General features: G+C 45.2%; 1 protein-coding gene across 1 annotated transcript in view; it reads left to right on the top strand.

The window, feature by feature from the left end:
- The first annotated feature begins 698 nt into the window (after positions 1-698).
- Zswim6 (zinc finger SWIM-type containing 6) overlaps positions 699-21,104 on the top strand; it is a 170,468-nt gene continuing 150,062 nt past the window's right edge. The window contains 1 exon segment of the mRNA XM_038324049.1: positions 699-1,338. Within this exon segment, the coding sequence (XP_038179977.1) occupies positions 699-1,338 (640 nt within the window).

Below are 21,104 nucleotides of genomic sequence, written 5' to 3' on the forward strand. Positions count from 1 at the left end.
GCTCGGCCGGGTTGGAAGGAAAGCAGGCGGCTTGGGCCGTGCCTCCCCCGCCTTCCTCTCGGCCGCGTCCCCCGGGCTTCACGCAGCATTTCTTTGTTTTGAAAGCGCCTCCTCCGCCCAGAGGCTTTTCCCCGCGGGGCCGGCTGACGGAGGGGTGGGGCATCGAGCCGTCGGCCCGCCCTCCATTTAGTCCGGACCCCTCCTCCGCTCCCCGCCCCGCGGAGACCCACGAGGCGCGTCTTCACTTGGCGGACATCAAAAGGAGGCAGGGCGCTGGAGGGCTAAGTTGAGTAGACAGGGGGCGCAGAGACCGACCCACCCTCCCCTTGGCCGGCCGGCCGCCCCCTCCCGCGGGAACCCCGCCTGAGCCCCGCCCCCCGCGTCACAGCAGCCTGACATTCTCACAGCCCACCGGGCACCCAACCCGAGCGCCCCCGCCACCCCCGTGTCCACGGAGCGCTCTATTTATGTTTCAACCCAGTGATTTGCATAGGCTCCGCCCCCGGCCCAAGGTTCTCCCTATCGGCGCTCCTCCTCGGCGACGTCGTCACGGGCTAGGCCACACCTCCCGTGCCCCTACAAGGAGCGGCGGGCCCTAGATGGCAGCGTGGCGTCGCCACGGCGTGTGCGTGTCGCGCTTCCTTGTGCCGTTTATAGGGTCTCAGCACTTCCGCTGTCGGGTTAGAAGCGGCGCGGTCATGGCGGAGCGCGGACAGCAGCCTCCTCCCGCGAAACGGCTCTGCTGCCGGCCGGGCGGCGGCGGCGGCGGCGGGGGCAGCAGCGGCGGCGGAGGCGCGGGTGGCGGCTACAGCTCTGCCTGTCGGCCCGGCCCGCGGGCGGGCGGTGCGGCGGCGGCGGCGGCGTGCGGGGGCGGCGCGGTACTGGGGCTGCTGCCGCCGGGCAAGACCCAGAGCCCCGAGTCTCTGCTGGACATCGCAGCGCGCAGGGTGGCAGAGAAGTGGCCGTTCCAGCGCGTGGAGGAGCGCTTCGAGCGCATCCCGGAGCCGGTGCAGCGCCGCATCGTCTACTGGTCCTTTCCCCGCAGTGAGCGGGAGATCTGCATGTACTCGTCCTTCAACACCGGCGGCGGCTCCGCGGGCGGCCCCGGCGACGACAGCGGCGGCCCCGGCGGCACGGGCGGCGGCGCGGGCGGCGGCGGCGGCGGCTCCTCATCCTCGCCGGCTGCCACCTCAGCCGCCGCCACCGCCGCCGCGGGCACCGGGACCCCGTCGGTGGGGGCGGCCAGTGCTGCGGACGGCAGCGACGAGACGCGGCTGCCTTTCCGCCGGGGTATCGCGCTGCTGGAGAGTGGCTGCGTAGACAACGTCCTGCAAGTCGGTGAGTCACGGGGTCGCCGCGGGCCGTCGGTCCTTCAGTCTGTCCTTCTGTCCCTTGGGGTGTATGTGGAGGGAAGGGTCCCCTGCGCTCCCCTGACCGCCCCGGGCTGAGCGCACGGTGCAGCGGGCAGCTCGGACGGTCCCCGGAGCGGAGCGCCCATTTCCTCCCGTTGGTCCCCGCCCCCGTCTCCCCGGACGGGCTAGCGAGAGTGGGAAATGAATCAGCAGGACGCGCCCCTCGGCGGCGGGGCGGTGGGTGTCGGCGTCCCCGTCGTCTGTCCCGCAGGCTGCGCGCCGGTGTGCGGGGCGGGCGTGGACAAAGGCGCGGGCGGCCGCCGCGCTCGGGCTGGGGCGTGCGGCGCGGGGGAGGGGGCGCGGGCCGCAGACAATGCCGGCCGGGGCGCTCGCACGGCGCTGCCCGGCTCGCGTCCTTTCTTCTGGCGCCGCTCCGCGCCCCGCTGTCCAAGGAGGGGGGGCGAGTCCCCCCAACACCGCCCGGCCATCGCTCTGCTCGGGGCTCCGACGGTTGGTCGGCACCGTGGCCCCCCGCTCCCTAAGTCACTCGAGACAAGGTCCGCGACGCCCGGGTGCCCGGGCCACCCCCGCCGGGAGCGACGGCTGACCGGGCCGCTGAGGGGCGCCGCTCGTGCTTCTCGGTCCCGTGAGCACCACCCCCCCCCCGCCGCCGCCGCCGCCCGACTTCGGCCTGCGCCCGGGGTCGGGGCGCGGTACGGAGGGAGCTGGGCAGCACCGCCCGACGCCGTGACCCGCGGCCGGCGTCCGCACCGAGGGGCCCCGCGGCCCCTGCGCCGCTGCCCGCCCCGCACCACCCGGCACTTTGTTCTCCTTTCAGGTTTATTTGTGCCCCTTTCAATTTTCTGTCACCCTCCGAAAAGGGGAAAGCAAACAAAAGAGCCTCTTTATTTCTTTTCAGGGCTTGTAAAGTAGAAGATATTTGACAAAGGCGAGAGAAGGACTTGTGATTTAAAGCTGCACAGCCGTCCTTTCTCTGACAGACCCGGAGAGTTTTCTCAAATCCCTCTCCCTCCAGAGTGCTTTTTCTTTTTCTTCTGTTTAGTTATCTTTTTCCAGTCCTAGCTATGGGAATGTTCGAACTGGACTGAAGTGAACAATGCTGCAGAGAAACTCCCCTGTCCGCATTTTTCCCCCTCTTGATTGCTGAGGGCATATTTTATAACCAGATCTCTGTCTGGTTGAAATGGAAGGGATGAACCCCGAACCAAATGAATGAGGATGGATAGATTTGAAAGACTGTGTGTGTCTCTGTCTCTCTCATTTTTTTTAACTTGCTCTCCTCTGTAGTCCGATCCTTTTATCCTTCTCTTTGGGAGTGGAATGGGGGTCTGGATAGTGGCCCCGACACAAGAGATTTGTTTTAATCCTGTTTGGTTAATTTGAATTCTAATGTAATCTGAAAACGTGATTTTCTGCATGGTCATTTATTTCCAAAGACAGCCTTCAGTGTAGCTCAGCACCCTTTCCTTCTGTCTAGAGGGGGTTGATTTTCGAGGCTATCCATCCTTTTTTCCCTTTCTTTCCTTTTAACATCTAATTAACATTCTTTCAAGTTACATCTCTCTCTGTTTTTCTCCCCTCTTCTGCCGGTTTGAAACCGATTGAAGCACATCTATGGTTTTCGAGTATAACTAACTAGAGTCTGCGAATTTTTATGGCTTGGCTGGCAACGTTGAATCGTGTCCTCCCCCCCCACCCCCCCCTTTCCCCTTGCTGTGTTTGACTCTGCTTGCAAGCAATGAGGAATGACAGGAGAGCACATAGGGAGGGTTTCTTGGCTGATTGCATTTAAGCCAGGAATTCACTGTGAAAATAAAGCCAAGGGGCGATAAATAAAAGATGCAATCTTCTCTAGGAGACAGACACACAGCGTGGGCTTTGCCTGCTTTCATCAGTGGAAGAGGCCAGGGTGAACAGTTAGTTGTAAAAGAAAATAGTAACTTTTTCAATAGTCCCCAAAAGGGGAAGGCGGCCACTTGAATGGAATTGGCCCCCGTCGATGTGAAGTGGTATGCCTCTAGTACGGTTTGGACTTGACCCCCCTCTTTGGAAATACTTACATACGTGCTAAACAAATGCTGTACAAATTGTGGAAAACACCCCCTTCCTCTGAGTTCTGCCAGTTTCTTTATCATCCAAGTTGGCTTACTGTTGCCAGTCAGCTTAGGAATGGAAGGGCTGTTAAATAAATGCCTGGCCACTGGCACTGTGAGCTAGAAAACTTAGAACCAGGTTCGTCCACCCTTGATGAGGGAGTGGGAGGCCGGCTGGATTAAGTGTCTAATACAGTGTTAAGTGGTGGTTTGAATCAGTATATAAGGTGCTTATAATTGTGATTTTTGTAGGACCCCCCAAAAAAACCCCAAAGAACAAAATACTGTGTTGATCTCACTATAAGCTGTTTTCTGCTATGGACTACTCAGGTTTATACGGGAAATGTTAATGAATGCTAGTCATAAGAGGGGGAAATCTCGTTTTTGGACTTCATCTTACATTTGTTACTTTTGAAGCTTGTCCAGAGATGGAAGAGTAGGGAATTGGGTTGGTCCCAAGTGAAGCTTGCTGGGTAGATTTTAAATGATGCATTAAACCTTTGGTACTGGTAAGTGATAATTTAATTATTAGATATAAATAATTATACTTAACAATTGCTTGTGAGTGGCTATGGGAAACTTACAGAATTGTATTTACTTATTTTTGTTTGGTAAGGATACTGTCTGTTGGTATATAGTCTTGATCAATGATTTCAGAGATACTGCACAAGTAACGTCTCCCAGGTTTTTGTCTGAACCTCTTGTATATGACCTAAACTCAAAGGTAAAGTCAGATATATTTAATTGGAAAAAAAATCTAAAAAATTTCTGTTGGGCTGAGAACACCATAAGCCAAGTAACACCTCTTACTGGAGCGAATATTTATGGTGTGCTTGACCAAAGGTAGGCAGACAATTCTCGAAAGAGAGACAAATAACCCAGTAGGAAATGTAAGCATCACAGTTCAGAGACAGAGAGCGTAAGCAGTTAATAAGCACGCCTTCTCTTTTCTTACACAAAGTACAAATAAGCTACAGTTTTCAGCTACCACATTGCTAAAGTCCAGAAACGTTAAGTAGAGAGCATAGTGCCCAAAGCTGGTTACCACGTGTGGGCAAGCATGGTGTCCAGCCCTCTGTGTGGTGCAATCTTTTGTGTCATTTCTGGGAATGTATCTTATAGATGATAATGATATTGGCTCATGGAGGTGTTCAGTATGGGAATACCCATTGTATGTAGTATGAAATAGTTAAAAGCTGGAGTCTTCCGAATTTCTGTCAGAATTTGGTCAAGCAGTACTGAGTGGAATACTATGCAGCTATGAAAAAGTTGATTTATAGTTTAGCAAAGAAAGATGACCTTCTAAAATAAATACCTTAGGCCAAGCTTGTTGGCGCGCCCCAGCACTCAAAGTGGGGGGGGAGGGATTAAATGCAGGAGCAGGTAAAGCAAATGCCTACTGCTGAGCCCCACCCTCAGCTCTGTGAGTTCCAAGCCAACCACAAAAACAAATCCCTAACTTCACAGAGAATGCTTTACTTCCTGTTTAAACAATAGTGAAAGACTTTGGTGTAAAGAAAGGTCCCGCAATTTCGGCCATGGAAGAAACTGAACCGTAGGTGTCTGTGGAGAAGAGAGTTCAGTGAACCAGCAAGATTTTAGAGAATTTATCTCTGTCTTAAAGCAACACATATGCTTTCAGAATTAAAGATGGTTAATGCTTTTGAGTTACATTTTTTTTTTTTTGGTGTGTTTTCATGTGTGTGTGGAAATAATTGTTCTTTCTGAGGGACTGGGATGAATGTGTGTGGTTATTTTTTAAAGCTTATTTTAATTAAAATTATTAATTTGGAAGCAAGGCACATCTAAACACAACCAGAGTCTTTTTTGTGAGAAGGAAGGAGTTAAGTTTTAAAAACACTTGATCATTTCTTTCTTTGGTACTTGCTTCTGAGAGAGAAAACTCCTGCTCAATTTTATTTACAAGTTGGCTCAGAAATCCCTTTTTCTTTTTCCACTGGGGGGGGGTCAAGACTGTAAAGTACAAGGGGGAGGTCTATATTACAATTAAAATGAATAAACATTTTTAATCACAATAATTTTAATTTATTGATCTTTACTTGAGTATTCTTATTTTCTTTATTGACCAAGGATGACTATATAAAGATGAGACTAAATTCACCTTTATAGTTGGGTGTATCGTAGTTTGGCTAGAATATGTTTACTCCAGTTTTAAGTGTAGAATAATAGAGAACAGCTTTGTATAGGACCATATTCTACTTTGTTTTTGCTTTGCAGGGGGATTAAATGCAGGGGCAGGTAAGGCTGCAGCTGAGCTCCACCCCTAGATCTGTGTATTCCTTTTGATTAATGACAAAGTTAAGTGCAGAAAAGAAATTTTGGAATTACTCACATGTTTTCATGTGTGGCTTGAGTTGCTTGCTTCCTGATTTTCAGCACCTGATAGGTTAGGCACGCTTGGCGTTTAGTGATACTTCATTCCATGACAGCTGGTTTTGGTCCAGTGAGGAAATCTACTGTCCAACCAGTACAACACTTGTTTTGTGGCTCAGACACTGATCCGACAAAGGGAAGGAGGCAACGGCTCAGTCCAGTGCCTGCCGAGCAGGCATGAGGGCATGTGTCTAAGTACCTCGTAAGGAGTGTGCATCTATAACCCCAGCATTGAGAGGGCCACGGCAGGTGGCCCCCTGAGCTCACGGACATCCAGCCTCGCTGAATTGATGGGTCCCAGCTCCAGTAATAGACCTTATTTGAACAAAAGAATGTAACTGAGACACATACTCACTGTTGACTTCTGGCCTCCTCACACGGGTGCAGGTGCATACATATGCACAAGCATTGACACGAACAGGATATATACACCACACGGACATGCACATGCACAAATATTCGACAACAATGGAAGGTAGACTTGCAGATCTGTGCTAAGCAGTCATTTCTAGTCTTGCAGTTTTGGTCGTTGTTTTTCTTGTTAGGGGTCGAACTGAGCGTCTTTGATCTAGGCAAGTACTCTACCATAGAGCCACATCTGCAGCCCGTGTCTTGTAATTCCTTGCCGAATAGTTGTGTCATGAGTCCACTTTTGGAGTGAAACTGCTGTCTCTTTTTTCCCTTTTGTGTTAAATTTCATTCCTTTGGAAATGCTAGACTTTGATGCTTTTCTTTTGGAAACGTCAGGATGCCTGTGAGCCATGGCCTTTAATGGAAGAGAATTACTGCAATTAATCAGACACTGGAAGTTCTCATTCTCTTAAGTATGTCCTTGCTGATTTTTAAGATGCCCATTTTGTCTTTGCTAGTCACTTGCTGTCTCCCTCCTAGCTCTGCATGTTTCATAAGGAAAAATGCAGGCCAGCGTCTCTCTTCTCCTCACACCCGTGTTTAGCATTTAGTTAAGAATGTGTGATTTCTGCTAGTAAGATGTTCAGAGAGCAGGATGGCTATAAAGGAAGCAATCCCTTTTAAAAGTTGCATGATTGGATCTTTACTATTTCTGTTTGTGTATTAGACTGTAAATTTTCTTTTAGTCAATCAAAATGAATTTAGTACCTTAAGCCTACTTACTTACACATATGTGAAGAGACAAACTCACTTAGTCTTAGGGACTATTATGGAATCATTAAACTCCAACTGCTACTGACTTATAAAGTGTTGGGTTGAAAGGGACACATAGTCTAGAAAAGGAAATAAAATTACTGCAAAATGTGAATGTCTTACAAATAAAGCAAATAACAGGCCAGCGTTTTAAAGGGCACAAAATCATTTGTGGTTTTTAAATTACCATTGTATAAATTTAAAATTTACTCAGTAAAAAGTCTAATTTATATCTACCTTGTTTTATTTAGTTTTTGACTTTATATGTGTGCAGACTGTTATATGTTTGGACACATGAGTTCCTCTATCCTTTGAAGTAAACAGAATGACTCTCCTGAGGAATTAATATCATAATTTGCAGAAAAAAATGTTATATCATCTTGTTTCATGGAAAAAAAACCACATTGATTCTTATAAAGGGACGGTTAGATTTTTTTTAAAAAACCTGGGAATGTCTTTAGTTTTTACTCAGTGTCCTGTTTACTGCTGAGAGTATGTGTGTACATGACTTTCATTTCTTTAAAAACAGGTCTCTCTAGTAAATAGTAGATGGCTAGTTGTTATGAATCTGGCAGCTTTCTGTTTCTGAAATGCTCGCCTGTCTTCCCTTCCTCCCTTCCATCAGCATTCCATGTGGTGGCCTTGATCTCAAGATCGCCCTACCTAAGCCTTCCAGATGCTAGAATTACAGGTGTGCAGTCCCATGCCTGGCCTGTTTCTGTGGGTCACTGGCATGAGAGTCAGCTGGAAAGGAGACAGGCCTGGGCATTGCCACCTTAAGATCCCAGTGACTGTGCTGTGAGCCGGTGCATTCCTCCATCCAGAGAGCTATTTTTAGAAATGAAACACATTATAATGTCTGTCGTTGTGGGGGTTTTTAGAGATGGGATAATACCGTTAATTTCAACTCTTGATTTTCATTTAATTTATATATTTTCGAAACAGGTCTTATTCTGTAGCTCAGGCTGGCCAGGTACTCACGATGTGGAGCTCACAGCCATACTGCCTCAGCTTCTCAGGTGATGGGGTTATCGTTGTGAGCCACCAGGCCTGGTTTTTCTTCCTCACCTGATAAAAAAGGTGAGGCTCAGACACTTTGGGAAATTGTCCAGAGCAAGTCATTAAATGGCAGAGAAAAACCACTGGCTTTCTGGTGTCCACTGCCTGTGCTCCTGGCTTGCTGAGATGTTCGGTAATCTCAGAAATGACAGCACGCATTTCTTGAAGGAGAACCAATGTGAATGTTGGTGAGGTTACTCGGCTGGACATCGTGCAAGTGTTTCCAGACGGCATTCTGGTTTCTGGCAAGATTCTAAGGGCTTCAGTTCAGTGGTGGTTCTAGCATGCAGAATAGGTGCTATTTATGGCTAACGTTAGTAGATTGGAATTAAGTAATGCTATGATATAAAAGTCCACGAAGTTGTGTCTGCCGTGGTAGAAAACTATTACAGCTGTGCATAGCTGTGCGTAGTTCATGCAGACACCTGTGTAATAAAGAATTTACTAAAAGTGTACTGCGCTTATCTAAGTGCAGACACCCATGCCAGAAAGAAGTTTGGTGTGAACTTACTGCTTACAGTAGTTGTGTGCGTATCGGAGGAAACGTTTGTGCGGACCTCACTGCTCTCGCCGGCAGGCTGCCCCCTCAGCAGTAAAGCGTGTGTTCAAAGCCCTTCAGGATACACCATATACTTTTAATTTTTCCAAATGCAGTCAAGTGCTGAACTTTGAACTTTTAAAAAGAGTTTTTGTTTTCAGGGTTTGGGGCATTTCCTTGTTGAGTCAGCTTGATAGGATTTGTTGTGATATGCTGTTAACATTTACTGGTCACAAGAGTAGTAAAAGCTAAATTTATAAAGCCCTTAGCATTGTCCTCGATGTCTTCCTCCTTACTCACTAGCAACAGGGCTAGGTAGGCAGGTGAGTAACCGCCACGAAGTGTCAGAGACAAGGCCGGTGCTCTCGGAACCTAAGCAGGCTGCCTGTGATGCATCCACTTGCGTTGTTCCTGATTCTGCATTACCTCATAGTCACTGCTGCTTTATAGAGTGGCCTCAGCGACCTGAAGGTCAAATGGATTGTAAGGTCCATCCTAGCTAGTCGCTCTTCTTTCCCACACACCCACTGTCTCCTGCCTACCACCGCGCTACATCTGCTGTTAAACATGTGTTATATTCTTTTGACAGAATTTCCGCTTTGGAGGACGGTTATACAGGGTGACTGATCTACTTTCACACGAAGTAGGATTTTTGAAGATTGAGTTGGTCATGTGTGTGCTGCATAGATGCTCTCGAAGAATATTTAAGGAACAACATTTCTCATTTTAAGGCCCATTAAAAATACTGTGCTACTTCAAATGCTTCGTGCAGAGCAGTCGACTTTCTTTGAATGAGAAGATTTTATAGCTTTGTGCAGTTGTGCCCAGATGTTAATTGGTAGGACACAGCAAAAGCTTTCAGTACATTTAAACTCTTAAAACCCAATAAGTTGATCAGATAAATTGGAAGCTCATTAAGTGAATTAATGTGCTTAAAACTCAGGTGACTGGCAGCCTGGTCTTGCCTTATTTAACAGTCTACTTGAAGTGTTTTCATTGTTAATTAATATTGGGCCTTTACAATGAGGAGATGTATAGGAATCTAAGAAGATATCCCTAAGAAGATAATGTAAAAATGAAATGTTAGAATTGGGGTTTAAACTCCTTTTTTATAAGACTTAGTATTTATTCTATGTGTTTTTGCCTGTATTCATGGGCACCTCATGCACGCAGAAACCTTTGGAGGTCAGAAGAAAGCATTGGATTCCCCGGAAGTGGAGTTACGGGGGTGTGAACTGCCACATGAATGCTGGGAACTGAATCCAGGTCCTCTGCAGGAGCAGTAAATACTGTTTAAAAAGAATTTTTTAAAAAAGTTTCTTTAATTCTATGTGTATGAGTGCTTTGTTTGCTTGTGTGTGTATGTAACACATGCACGTAGTGCCCACAGGGTCCAGAAGAGGGCATTTCACACACACAGCCCCCCCCCCCCCCCCCCCGGTGTTACAGGCTGTTGCAAGCCATAGTGCGCTGCTAGGGGTCAATCCCTGGTCCTTGGGGAGAGCAGCAAGTCCTCTCAACCACTGGGCTGTCTCTCCAGCCCTACAGCAAGCGCTCTCACGTGATGAGCCGTCTCGTTAACCTCTCCAGTGTGATTCTTCATCAGCACACTGTAGATGTCTGTGCCTAGTTTTACCTGTTAAGTATTTGCCGATGGCAGCCAGCATCCGAGGGGCAATCGTATGTGAAGGACAGGTGTTTCATAATTTAGTTACAAAGGATAAGTCCTGGCCTTTCTTAGTGAAGTTGGATGGGTTGAAGGCTGCACTATTTTCCCAGACCTTTGTACCCATTTCATTAACTGGTTTCTAAAAAGAAATGCTCGTGGCTTTCTAAATACTTGTAAAATAAATCCTAAACCTCAGATATTAAGAACTTGTAGTCTGTTACGTATAAGTAAACTTGTAAAGTTTGTTTGCCTGCTCCTGAGGATTTCTTTTTAATAGCATCCTTCAGTCTTACTTGTGTTTCTGATAAACCTTACAGTTCTCCCCACTTTCATTCCCCCAGATGAGTTGTGTACCTTTTCCCTTAACAGATCTTCAGCCCAGAGACCCAGCTAGTACAGAGATGTGGCTGGGGCTGGGCAGTGGTGCAGCTGTGTCCTGGTCTGACCAATAGATGCATCGGGATAATGGAGCTGCAAAGGGACCCAGGGCCTACAGCTTCTGAGCCTGGCTTGCCTCAGTTTTCTTCCTTCCCTCCTTCCTTTTCACTACTCTACCTTTCCCCTTTTTCCCCTTCTGCCTTTCCTCCTCCTTTCCTCCCTTTGGGTAAGGTGTGTGAAATGATTTTGGGGGGGGGGTACATCAAAGAAGAAGACCAGAAGAAAGGTAAGAATACTATGGGAAGCTTCTCTTCTGTGTCTGCACTTGGCCCCCCACCATCTATCTCCCTTGGTTTAGAGAAATTAACTGAGGTCAGAAGGACCTATATGTTCCAGCTGCTGCTTAGCTGCTATTTTTAACCTGGCCCCACATCAGGCTGGCACTAGGCCATGATGGCACAGGGCCAGTACTTTGCGGGACTGATGACCAATGGCGGAGACTTAAGTTTTCATCAATCTAAGTTTGAGACATAACCCTGTTCTACAACACTGTGTTAACTTGTTCTTTTAAAAAAAAAATACAATGCGAATTTTCTTAAGAAATGGCTTCTTAAAAATAGTCTTCATAAATAATAAATCTTGAAACATGTGCTGTAGAGATTATTTTAGAGAGGAGAAAGATTCAAAAACTGTCTTATCAGGTCAGACATATATTTAGCTCAGTAATTTGGGCTTTGTGGTGGCATCAAGAGGTGCAAAGTTTACGTGGTTCATTAATATGCCTCAGCATCTTTAAAATTGCCACTGCTGTTGAGGCTATGGAATCTGAATTATATAATTATAGGTGTCATTTGACCGAAGAGAAAAAGAAAGAAAGGAAAAGAACAAAACCCAACACTTCTTTCTCTGTTTCTTTTCTGATCCTTGTGTGTTTAGGTTTGGTAAACGGTCAGGTCTTCCTGTTCTTTATGGAGAGGCAAAGTTTTACCTGATGGACTGAGATACAGTTCTGGATGCTGCATACTTTTTAGCCGGTATTCAGGAGCTCACACTTGCAAGCTGAGCCCTAAGCTTTAGGCTGCTTCTGTGATTTGAGAAACTTGACGGTCTGCTGCACTGAAAATGGAAATTAGGGTTTGTTTGTGAATGATTTGGGGAAGAAGTAAAAAGTGTCACAGTGCGAAATGGAAGTGACTTCAGTAAGGAGGTTAGTACTTACTTAGCTGGTACATAGAAAGCTGAGCGTGTTAGGGCCGGTTTTGTGGTGCACTTGAGATGGCACTGGCTGCCAGGAGAAACAGTGATGGCTAGTCCTGTAATCTCTAGGAGGTGAGTGTAAGGCCAGTGTTAGTGCGCTGACCTAACTCACCTCCCTGAGGCAGCAGAGCAAGGATCTAAAGTCAGAACGAGCTCTTCTTTATTTTTCAGGGAGTCAAGGATGAATTCTAGTGCATTCACTTTTGGAAAGGAGAGTTCAAGTGGAATGACGCAGTGGGGAGTGCATTGCTGCTGGGGGAAGCTGGAGTTTCAATTTTCCTTTCTTCTTGAAGCAGGCTTGCTATGTTGCTCAGGTTGGCCTTGAACTTGTGGCCTCGTGCCTTTCTTTGCCTGTACACTGTGGCATGACAGGCATGTATTGCCAGTTAGAATGGTTTCTGCAGATGGAAGGTTATTTTGAGTGTGGCTTTGAGAGTGAACAGTTATTGCATCAAGGGTTGTTTGCAGAGGGTTATTTTTTTAAATGAAGTTTAATATGATTTACAGAAAACTATAACCTATTGCATGATAGTTGATAAGTGACTATTGTTTGGATTCTTAATTTAATTCAGATATATTAGGGATGTCATGTAGTGTCAGCCCTGGCTTCAAAAGCCTGGTGAAGTTAGAGCAATGGCCCTCCGTCCTTGGGGCAGAACGTTTGAATGCTGTTCCTCCTTGAAACCTGTCAGAGCAGTTCCCCTGCAGTTTCCATGGATTGCTCCTAGCAGTGTGTTCAAGAGGCATTCTGTTTAAGCTGCTTCATAAATAGCAGGGAACGCCAAAAGCCTGGGTAATATTACAGTTTTGTTTTTAGTAAGGGTGTTTTCAATGGAAGAAAAAAAAATAAACCTATTCATTTAACAATAAATTTTTTTCAGGTGGATTTAAAAACTATTGTATCGGGTTTTAGTTTCATTGAAGATTTTCATGTTCTTCATAAAGTACCTTCTCTTTTTTAGTGGTAAAGATTAACCCCAAAGCCTTGTGTCTGTGAGGCTAGGCTAGTTCTCTCCCATTGGCCTCTTCATTCGCTTTACTATAAACACTTTTATTTTCATAGTTCATCATTTTAGGTGCTTTAGGAAGTTGGTGACAGGACTAGTAAGTGAGTGAGTGTCTTTACATTTTAGTGCTAATTAGGTCTGGGTTTGTGTTAGTAACTCATAGCTTAGCAGTGGCTTGTCTTTGATTTAGAAATCATGACACTGGGGTTTTATGCCTATCTAAAGAAATCTATTTTAAAGTTTTTGCTTTCTCTCAGATATTTTTATTTTGCGTGTATGGGTGTTTTGCATGCACAGTGTCTGTACCATGTGCGTAGCTGCTGTCCATGGAGGCCAGAAGAGAGCATTGCATCCCCCTGGGACTGCGGTACTAGACAGCTGTGAGCTGCCCTTCGAGGTCTGGGAAGTGAACCCAGGTCTTTCGCAGGAGCCTCCAGTGCTGTTAACTGCTGAGCTAGCATTCCAGACCACTGAGGTTTATATTTTGGCACAAACATATGATTTGTATTTTCTAACCCACTTCCTCTGTGTGTGTGTGTGTGTGTGTGTGTGTGTGTACATGTCTCTATGTCAGCTTGGGGAGGCTAGGTGGTAGTGATGGGTAAGTTCAGATAAGCATAAAACAGTCAAACAACTCTGGTCTGTTATGGAGGGTCCTCTCCAGCTTCCAGGCATTTCTGCTTTATTGGACTGGTTTTTTAATGTTTTTATATACACTCTTATTTAGAGTTGTGAATGATGGCTCATACTTGTAACCCCAGCATCCAGGAACCCAAGGGAGGCAGATTTTGTTGAGTTCTATCCCGGCCCTCCTGGACTTAGAGAGTGAGATTCTGTCTCAAACGGTGACACACAGACAGAACCCAAGAACCTGAAGGTAGTTTTCATTTTTGCAACCCCTTCAGATTTCTTCCCCACAGCAGGGAACACCCTCTCAGTCAGACTGTGTGCATGAGAGCTCCACGTGCCGCAGTCTGTCTGCTCTAGCAGTGCCTGCTGCATGTCTGCAGGCTCATTGCATAAGTTGCTGTTTGCCCTTCCTTCCTTCCTTCTCCCACCCCCTTTTCTTTGTACAGAAAGGGTTTCTCTGTTTAACATCTCTGGTTGGCCTGGAACTTGCGTTGTAGACCAGGCTGGTCTTGAACTTACAGGTACCTGCTGCCTTTGCCTCCAAGTGCTGGATTCAGGGTGTGTGCCACCACCGCCCAGCTATGGCTCCGCCACCTGTTTGCCATTTGCCTTTTAATCCCTTAACAGTTGTGGAACAGGCCCTTGCAGCTTGCCTTTTTAACAGTTGAGATTTGAGTTTTGAACCCAACTCTCTCAAGAAGCAGTACTGAGCACATCTAAAACACTTTAAAGACTCTAAAACAGCTTTAAAGAGTTGTTTAAAATATGCTTCACTCTGTAGTCCAGGCTGGCCTCAAACTCAGTGTTCTTGCCTCAGCTTCCTGAGTGCTAGGATTGCAGGTCTGTCCCCAGCTCCTCTGGCTGGCAGTCATTCTGTACTCTAGCATATACCTTTGCTGCCTTTTAGAAATGCCAGTAGTACGTAATCTGGCAGGTTATGTGGGTACAGTAGGTTTCTACTTAGATTGAAGAATAATCTGTCTTGTGAAGGTAAGCAGACCCATAGATTATACAGTTCCACAGTTATTGAAGAGATCAGCTAAACTTGAGACCTCGGTGTTGGAGTTCATTTTTAATGTGGAAGCGGCAGGAGATGAGTGACAGTTCCTTATGAGAAATCAGTACGCCTCATCTTATCTCAGATTGCAGATTCCTCTGCGTCTCTGATGAGGGGAGCATCGGTTAGCTCATCAAATGGACTGAAGGGCAGGGTGCTAGCACATGTAACAGTATTCTGCCGCATGTGGTTCCAAGGCCATTTGAGTTTGCCATTGTACAAAAGATGAAAGATGAATTGGGAAAAAGTACTGGTGAACTTTTAAAGGCAGCTGTTACTAGTGTCAGTGAGGGTGTATGTAGTAGATGCTGGAATGGCAATTGAATGAGTGGCAGACGATGTGCCAGTCCTGTAGTGTGCATGAAACCTTCCTTGTTGGGGAAAAACCCTCCAGATTCTTTCTTCTGTTCAATTTTCTGAGTGTGTTGCCATGACTTCTCATTTACTGTATTTTCAGTAAGAATATGACTATTGGATACATGGTTATGTTTTAGTACTGGGCTGTTGTATAAAGTTTCTCTTTTGTGTGCTTGGAGAGGCCTTTTCTTTTAGCACCTGACCTAAAAGCTATTTTGAAAGCTATTCATTTATTGGATGGTTACAGTTTCAAGTAGGAAACCTGGCACATTCCCATGCAGAACAGCATTTGTGGGTTGCCCAGGAAAATTCTTAGTATTATAAAAACCTTTGTGGAATTAAGAGATATTTCACTTTTTAAAAAAACGTGGCCAGTACCCAGGTAGGATGAAGCAGGAGAGCTGAGTTTTAGGACAGCCACCTACCTAGTGCAACCAAGTTCCCCTCACCCCTTAAAGAAAACCCAAACAAAATTTGGAAAACTAAAGCTAATTTTCGACAACCCCCTCACGGATGACTTGGAAAAGTACACCTGACTTCAAAGCATCCATGAGATCTTGTGCGTTTTGGAAATTAATGTTAATAGTTAATAGGAATAGCTTCTTAAACTCCTACAAAATACTAACAACTTTTCTTTGAGACTTTTTTGTTTTAAAGACTTACTTTTGCAGAAAAATAGGACTCACCAAAGGAGTTTTTTGAGCAAGAATTTAACAGGATGGGTGTACTCCTGGTGCTTGGCTCATAAAACGGTTGGGTATCCAGAAATGGAGTGATCACCAATTCCATTTGCCCAGTCTTGGTTGTGCCCCTTTCCTGGACTGTTTTTGCTTTAACGAGTGTTTTTTCAGTCCTATTGGGTATTTTCACATGTCCTTGCCTTGGAAAGCTGTGGAATAGAACTGTATATTGTTAATGCATTAGCCCCTTGTATGATCTGCTAATGGTGTTTCCGAACTATTTTATACCACAAAGCTCTTTAAACCTAGAGTTACTGGGTATTTGTGTATATACATGATTTTGTAAGCGCAGACCTCATCATATGCGTGAGTGTGTCAGTCAGTTTTGATCTAAACAGGTGGAGATCAACTATTAGATTCTGGGTGTATCGAAGCCAGTAGGATGCTGTCTGTTCCCACCCTTTTTGGAATCTTCAGTGGCTTCCCTTTGCTCATAGGACCAAACTCATTCATAGCTATACAAGTTGCTCTCCTGACCCTTACCAGGCCCACTCCTGACCCTCAGCTGCTTCCTGCATAAATGTTTCCCTGTCCTTCAGTGTGCTCAAGCTGCCCCGCTACCTAGGATGCTCACCCTTCAGCGTGCTCAAGCTGCCCCGCCACCTAGGATGCCCTTCTTTGCATAGTTTGTGCCTTGTTTGAAATCTGGCAAAAACAGTTTCTTTCCTTTGTAACCTTAATCACTGTTGTTTCTGGTCCCTTCCCTCCCCATTTCCTCTGTTAGATCATAAGATCCGTGCATGCAGAAAAGTGTGTATGTTATGTTCCGGAGTATGTGTGTGTTTCTATCCAGGTCTCTAGGACAACCGCACATATTTGGATCTCAGTAAAAGTCTGTTGGTTCAATGAAAGAAAGTGTTTTGTTCTAGAACTATTTTTCTAGCTCTCCAGAAGGAGGCACTGCTCCGTCTGTCCTTAACACACCTGTCACATAAAGAAATGACAGTAGAAAAATATTTCCTTGTTTTCTGTTTCTTGTCACTTGGAGCTACTCCGAAATTCCCCAGAAGGTGTATTTGCATTCCCCGCTGTTAGACTTTCTTAGAGTATGAGATCTCCATACTCCATGCTTATAGTAAGTACCTCACCAAGGCTAGGTGCCTTGGAATGTGGGTTTGTATTATATGGGCTGAGAAGTTGGCACATTTGGAAAAAGCAAACAGCCCTGTGTTTACAGTCCCAGGTTGCCAGAGAAGAGGAGGTATGTTGGAAGGGCAGGGATCTTTCTTTTACCCAACCTGCAGGGGCCACTTTCTCTTTCCCTGACTCTCTTGATGAGTAGTTACTGCTCGGTTAGAGTAGACACTGGCTTCCAGTAGTGGCAGTGGCGGGGCAGTGCAGGCCAGTTCAAGTCTGCACGAAGCAGTGTTTCCCATTGTCTTCTGCCTTCTTGCCTAGACTTGAGTTTTTCCTTTTCAGTCCCCCAATCATTTTAATCTTTCCTCCCTCATTAATCAAACAGAGAAGTAGCAGGCTAGAGTGATGGATGTAAGAAACACTAGCCAAATATGCTTTGTATAAAGCCTTTCTGGCTGGAAGTAGTCTTGGAGAAAATTAACTTTTTCCCAGAGTCATATTGAGGGTCAGGATTGGGGATTTGAGGTTCGTATTGATTTATCCACCTTTGGGGTGCCAGTGCTGTGTTACAAGCATGGTTTCTATTTTCGGCATTTTATTCTGTTTGAGATGCCCAGTTCCTTATATGCAGCAGCACCCAGCCAGTCTGCGGTGGGCATGGATTCCCAGGAGTCCCGAGTGTCAGGTGTAATTGACTCCAAGTGTTGTGAAGTTGATCATCTTACAGATTCTTGAATAGTGTTCTGGATTTGCTGTGATAGCCGTCTTTACACAGAGCAGTGGTTATAGGACCCATCCAGGCTGTAGTACCTTCTTGCTTCTTGGAGCCGATACTGTTTTGTTCTTTGCTAGACTCATACCAAAAAAAAAAAAGTAGTTTCGGTTACATTGATGACATTATGAATTTGGCTTGAAAAAAGTCTTATTTCTGCTTTCACCAGAGCCTTATTTTCAGGAGGAAACATGGCAGCAGGGTCTGGAGGAGTTGCTTCAGCGATCTCAGTATAGCAGAAGCCTTGGTACTCATTGGTGCTACTGGAAAGTGCCTCTGACGCAGTAGGTTGTGAGCAGCTCTGCCAATGGAGGTGCGGTGCTGTGGTCACTCTTTGGCGATCAGATTACAGCCTAAAGGTCAGCCAAACTCGCAGAACAGGCCTAGTATTTCCGTCTCCCTTGTTTTTAGCAAACATCTTTGTTGTCAGGGGAGGAAAGATAAGATGGGTCTTTCTAGGTAATATCCCAGGTCTCAGCTTCTGGGCTTCCACCATTGTCTTCTCATTAGTGAATTGCTATGCCTTCAGCCTTCTGCTCCACAGGCGGGTTTATTTGTGGCATCTGCAGCTTTCAGTGTGGTCTGGTTGCAAGTCAAAAGCTTAAGAAGTCTATATAACTTGCCATAATTTTAGCACTTTTTTACTGTTTTGATGATCTGATTTACACAAGTACCATATAAAAATCCACCTCTGCTCTACTGCTGCTGGAACATTGACTGAGCTTTGCTTTTTATGACCAAGTTATGGGATGAGTAATTACTCTCTGGAGTGAATGGCTCAAAGTGAACTAACTGTATGCTCAAGGTGTGATGTGACACCAGATGTATTTAGGCCTCAGAGGTATGTAATTATCTCACTGTACTCACAATACACACAAGCACATTGATGCTTATGGCAAGAGTTTTATTTGCAGAAGAAAACCCGCTTTCTTATGAGTGAAAGAACAGTCCATTATTTTTGAGGGATTCAGAAATGGTTTTGTTTTACAGGCACCATCTCAATCCCCCCTGCATTTCTTTAGGGCATAATTTAAAAGCATCCATTACTGGATTCTGAGCAAACAGGTGTACTCTGGATTTTAGATAGTAAAGGTAGTTTAGGAATTTTCTCCAAGCACCGTGCCTCCCATTTCCTCAGCTGCTTTTTACCCTAACTTTTATGTGCCCCATTCTTAAACTCTGCTTTGATGATCAGTTCTGCTCATTAAAGGTAATGCCTGTATTTTGGCTTTCAACTGCAAGTGAAATCTTCTGTTAGGCTGCTTAGATTTTAACTTGTATGTATCCTGTCTGGTCTCATAGATCACGAAGAGTTAAAGATAGCAGTACTTGAAGCTTATTTGTCCCTCCTCCTTTTAATTCAGTATTAAGGTAATACTTGAATCGCATGAAAAATGTCTTCCTTTTTTTAAAGTAAAAAATTCTGTTGCCTCCTTAGGTGAGTTCACTGTGTTGCTATTGGATGCTGTAACTTGCTCATGGGGCCAACTTCCCTGCCAGAGGACCAGATACTTGTCTTGGAGATTTAGGTTGGCGGTTAGGATCCCTGTTCACAAACCCAGGAGATGAGAATTCCTTACGTAGGGAGCCTAGAGACCTGTGGCGGCTGCTCACTCCTCCCCTGGGCTAGAAAAGCAAGCCGAGGTGGGGTTTGGCTTTGGGACTTGAAGTGAAATAGCAGTGATGGTGGCTTACTTGTTTACAATATGATCCTCCGGAGAGGGTCAGGTGACACTGATTTTGGTGGTTTTTTTTTTTTTTTTTTTTTAAACAGTCTGGACACATAATCAGGTTTTCTTAAAACTGTAATTCACAAATATATGTAGAAAAAGTAGTAAGTTGTTGCCACTGTGCCAGTTATCAAAGCATTCAAGAAAGGCATGAATTTCTGTGCTATCTATAGTAACTAGCCATGTGCCACTGTTTGTGCATCGACATGTATAGTAGTCACTAGCCATGTGCCACTATAGAACATTGGCATGGGGCAGGCTCCATTTCAGATAGTACATATAAGTATTAGATTTTGGAGACTTAATACAACAAAAAGAATTAAATATATTATGACTAATTAATTGAAATAATATTTTGTATTTCACGTTTTACACTTTAAGATATGGATGGCTAATAGAAAATTAGAATTACATATGTAGGTCATGTTTTATATTTATGTGGGCTTTTTATGTCTGATAAACATTATCTGTTGTGATTTACTTAGGTATTTGATGTTGACTTTTTAACAACTAAATACCTTATAAGTGATTCTTTAAACTCGGGTCCAAGATACTGAGTCTTTATTTTACTTGCTTTCAAGTTGAGACAATTTTTTCAATCTTAAATTTCTAAGATAGATGAACTCTGAAGGGTGATCACTTTTATTGACTAAGTGTTTTCTAGTAATACAGGTTTAATTACTATCTATTTTCATAAAGCGTTTAGTGAGTTGGTATCTAAAGGTGAGATTTTTATTTCTCAGTAGAATACACAGTAAGTGCTGAAATTATATTTAAAACCCATTCCTTCAAAACATACTGGAATTTATGGTAATTAAAGGAAGCTGTCTTTAAGCCATCCTGCCTGCTTCCTTCCTTTGCCTCTGTCCCCTTCTCCCGTCTTCCTTTCCCCCCTTCCTCTTCACCCCCCCCCCTTCTCTTTGTTTGAAAACAGATAAGTGGATTTTCCCTGAATTTAAAAGTGCACCTTGGCATCCGGTAAAACACAGAGGGAGAAGCACAGCAGGCGATTTCTTCTGTAGTAGTTCTCATTGAGGGCGGTCCCGGATCAGTGGGGTCTTCATCACCTGGATAAGCACGGACTGGGATCTGGCACCTCTGGATTTTAATGTCTTCCAGGTAATCTGAGTGCTAACACCACTATTGGCCCAGCCACACGGAGAAAGAGAACCTGAATCTTCTATGCATATTTTAAAACCGGGAATTTAGTGAATTCGATTGTTCACGCAAATGTTGGTGGAACTGAGAAGGCCGAGTAAAATAGCCAACCTCCTAAAGAGTCACAGCAGGTGATGCATGACCTAAGAGGTAGCATTGTGGGAGTTTAAGAGCTGAGGAGATTGGAGCATCCTGGTATGGACTGGTAAAGGCTGGAGACTTTTCTGGAAACCCTGCCTGAAAGAAAAAAAACCATCCTGACATCTCTCCTTTTTCTTCAACTCTCCACCAGTGCCTCTTATAAACTGAACACGGGAAGGGCCAGGTGACCCAAGAGTCGGAGGACTGGTGTGTGTACCTCGGTAGTGATCAGCAATCTTGAGACGCAGGGTCACAGAGACCAAGCTCTGTGGGTAAACAGGTTTAGAAGTGGCACACCTAGGTATTATACTTTAAAATGAAGCAATAGTTTAATAAAAAAATTTAGGAGGTGCTTTAATATAAAAAATCTTGGAATATAATAGCTTTAATGGAACACATGCATTTTTATGAAAACCAAAATGTCTTCTTGAAATAATTGTATTGCAGTCAGGGAACTCTTTTCAGGGCCTGTGACTATCAGAAGAGTCATCTTATGTTTTTGAAGGACTT

The sequence above is a fragment of the Arvicola amphibius genome, chromosome 3, assembly GCF_903992535.2.
Source record: "Arvicola amphibius chromosome 3, mArvAmp1.2, whole genome shotgun sequence".
NCBI classification, from domain to species: Eukaryota; Metazoa; Chordata; class Mammalia; order Rodentia; family Cricetidae; genus Arvicola; species Arvicola amphibius.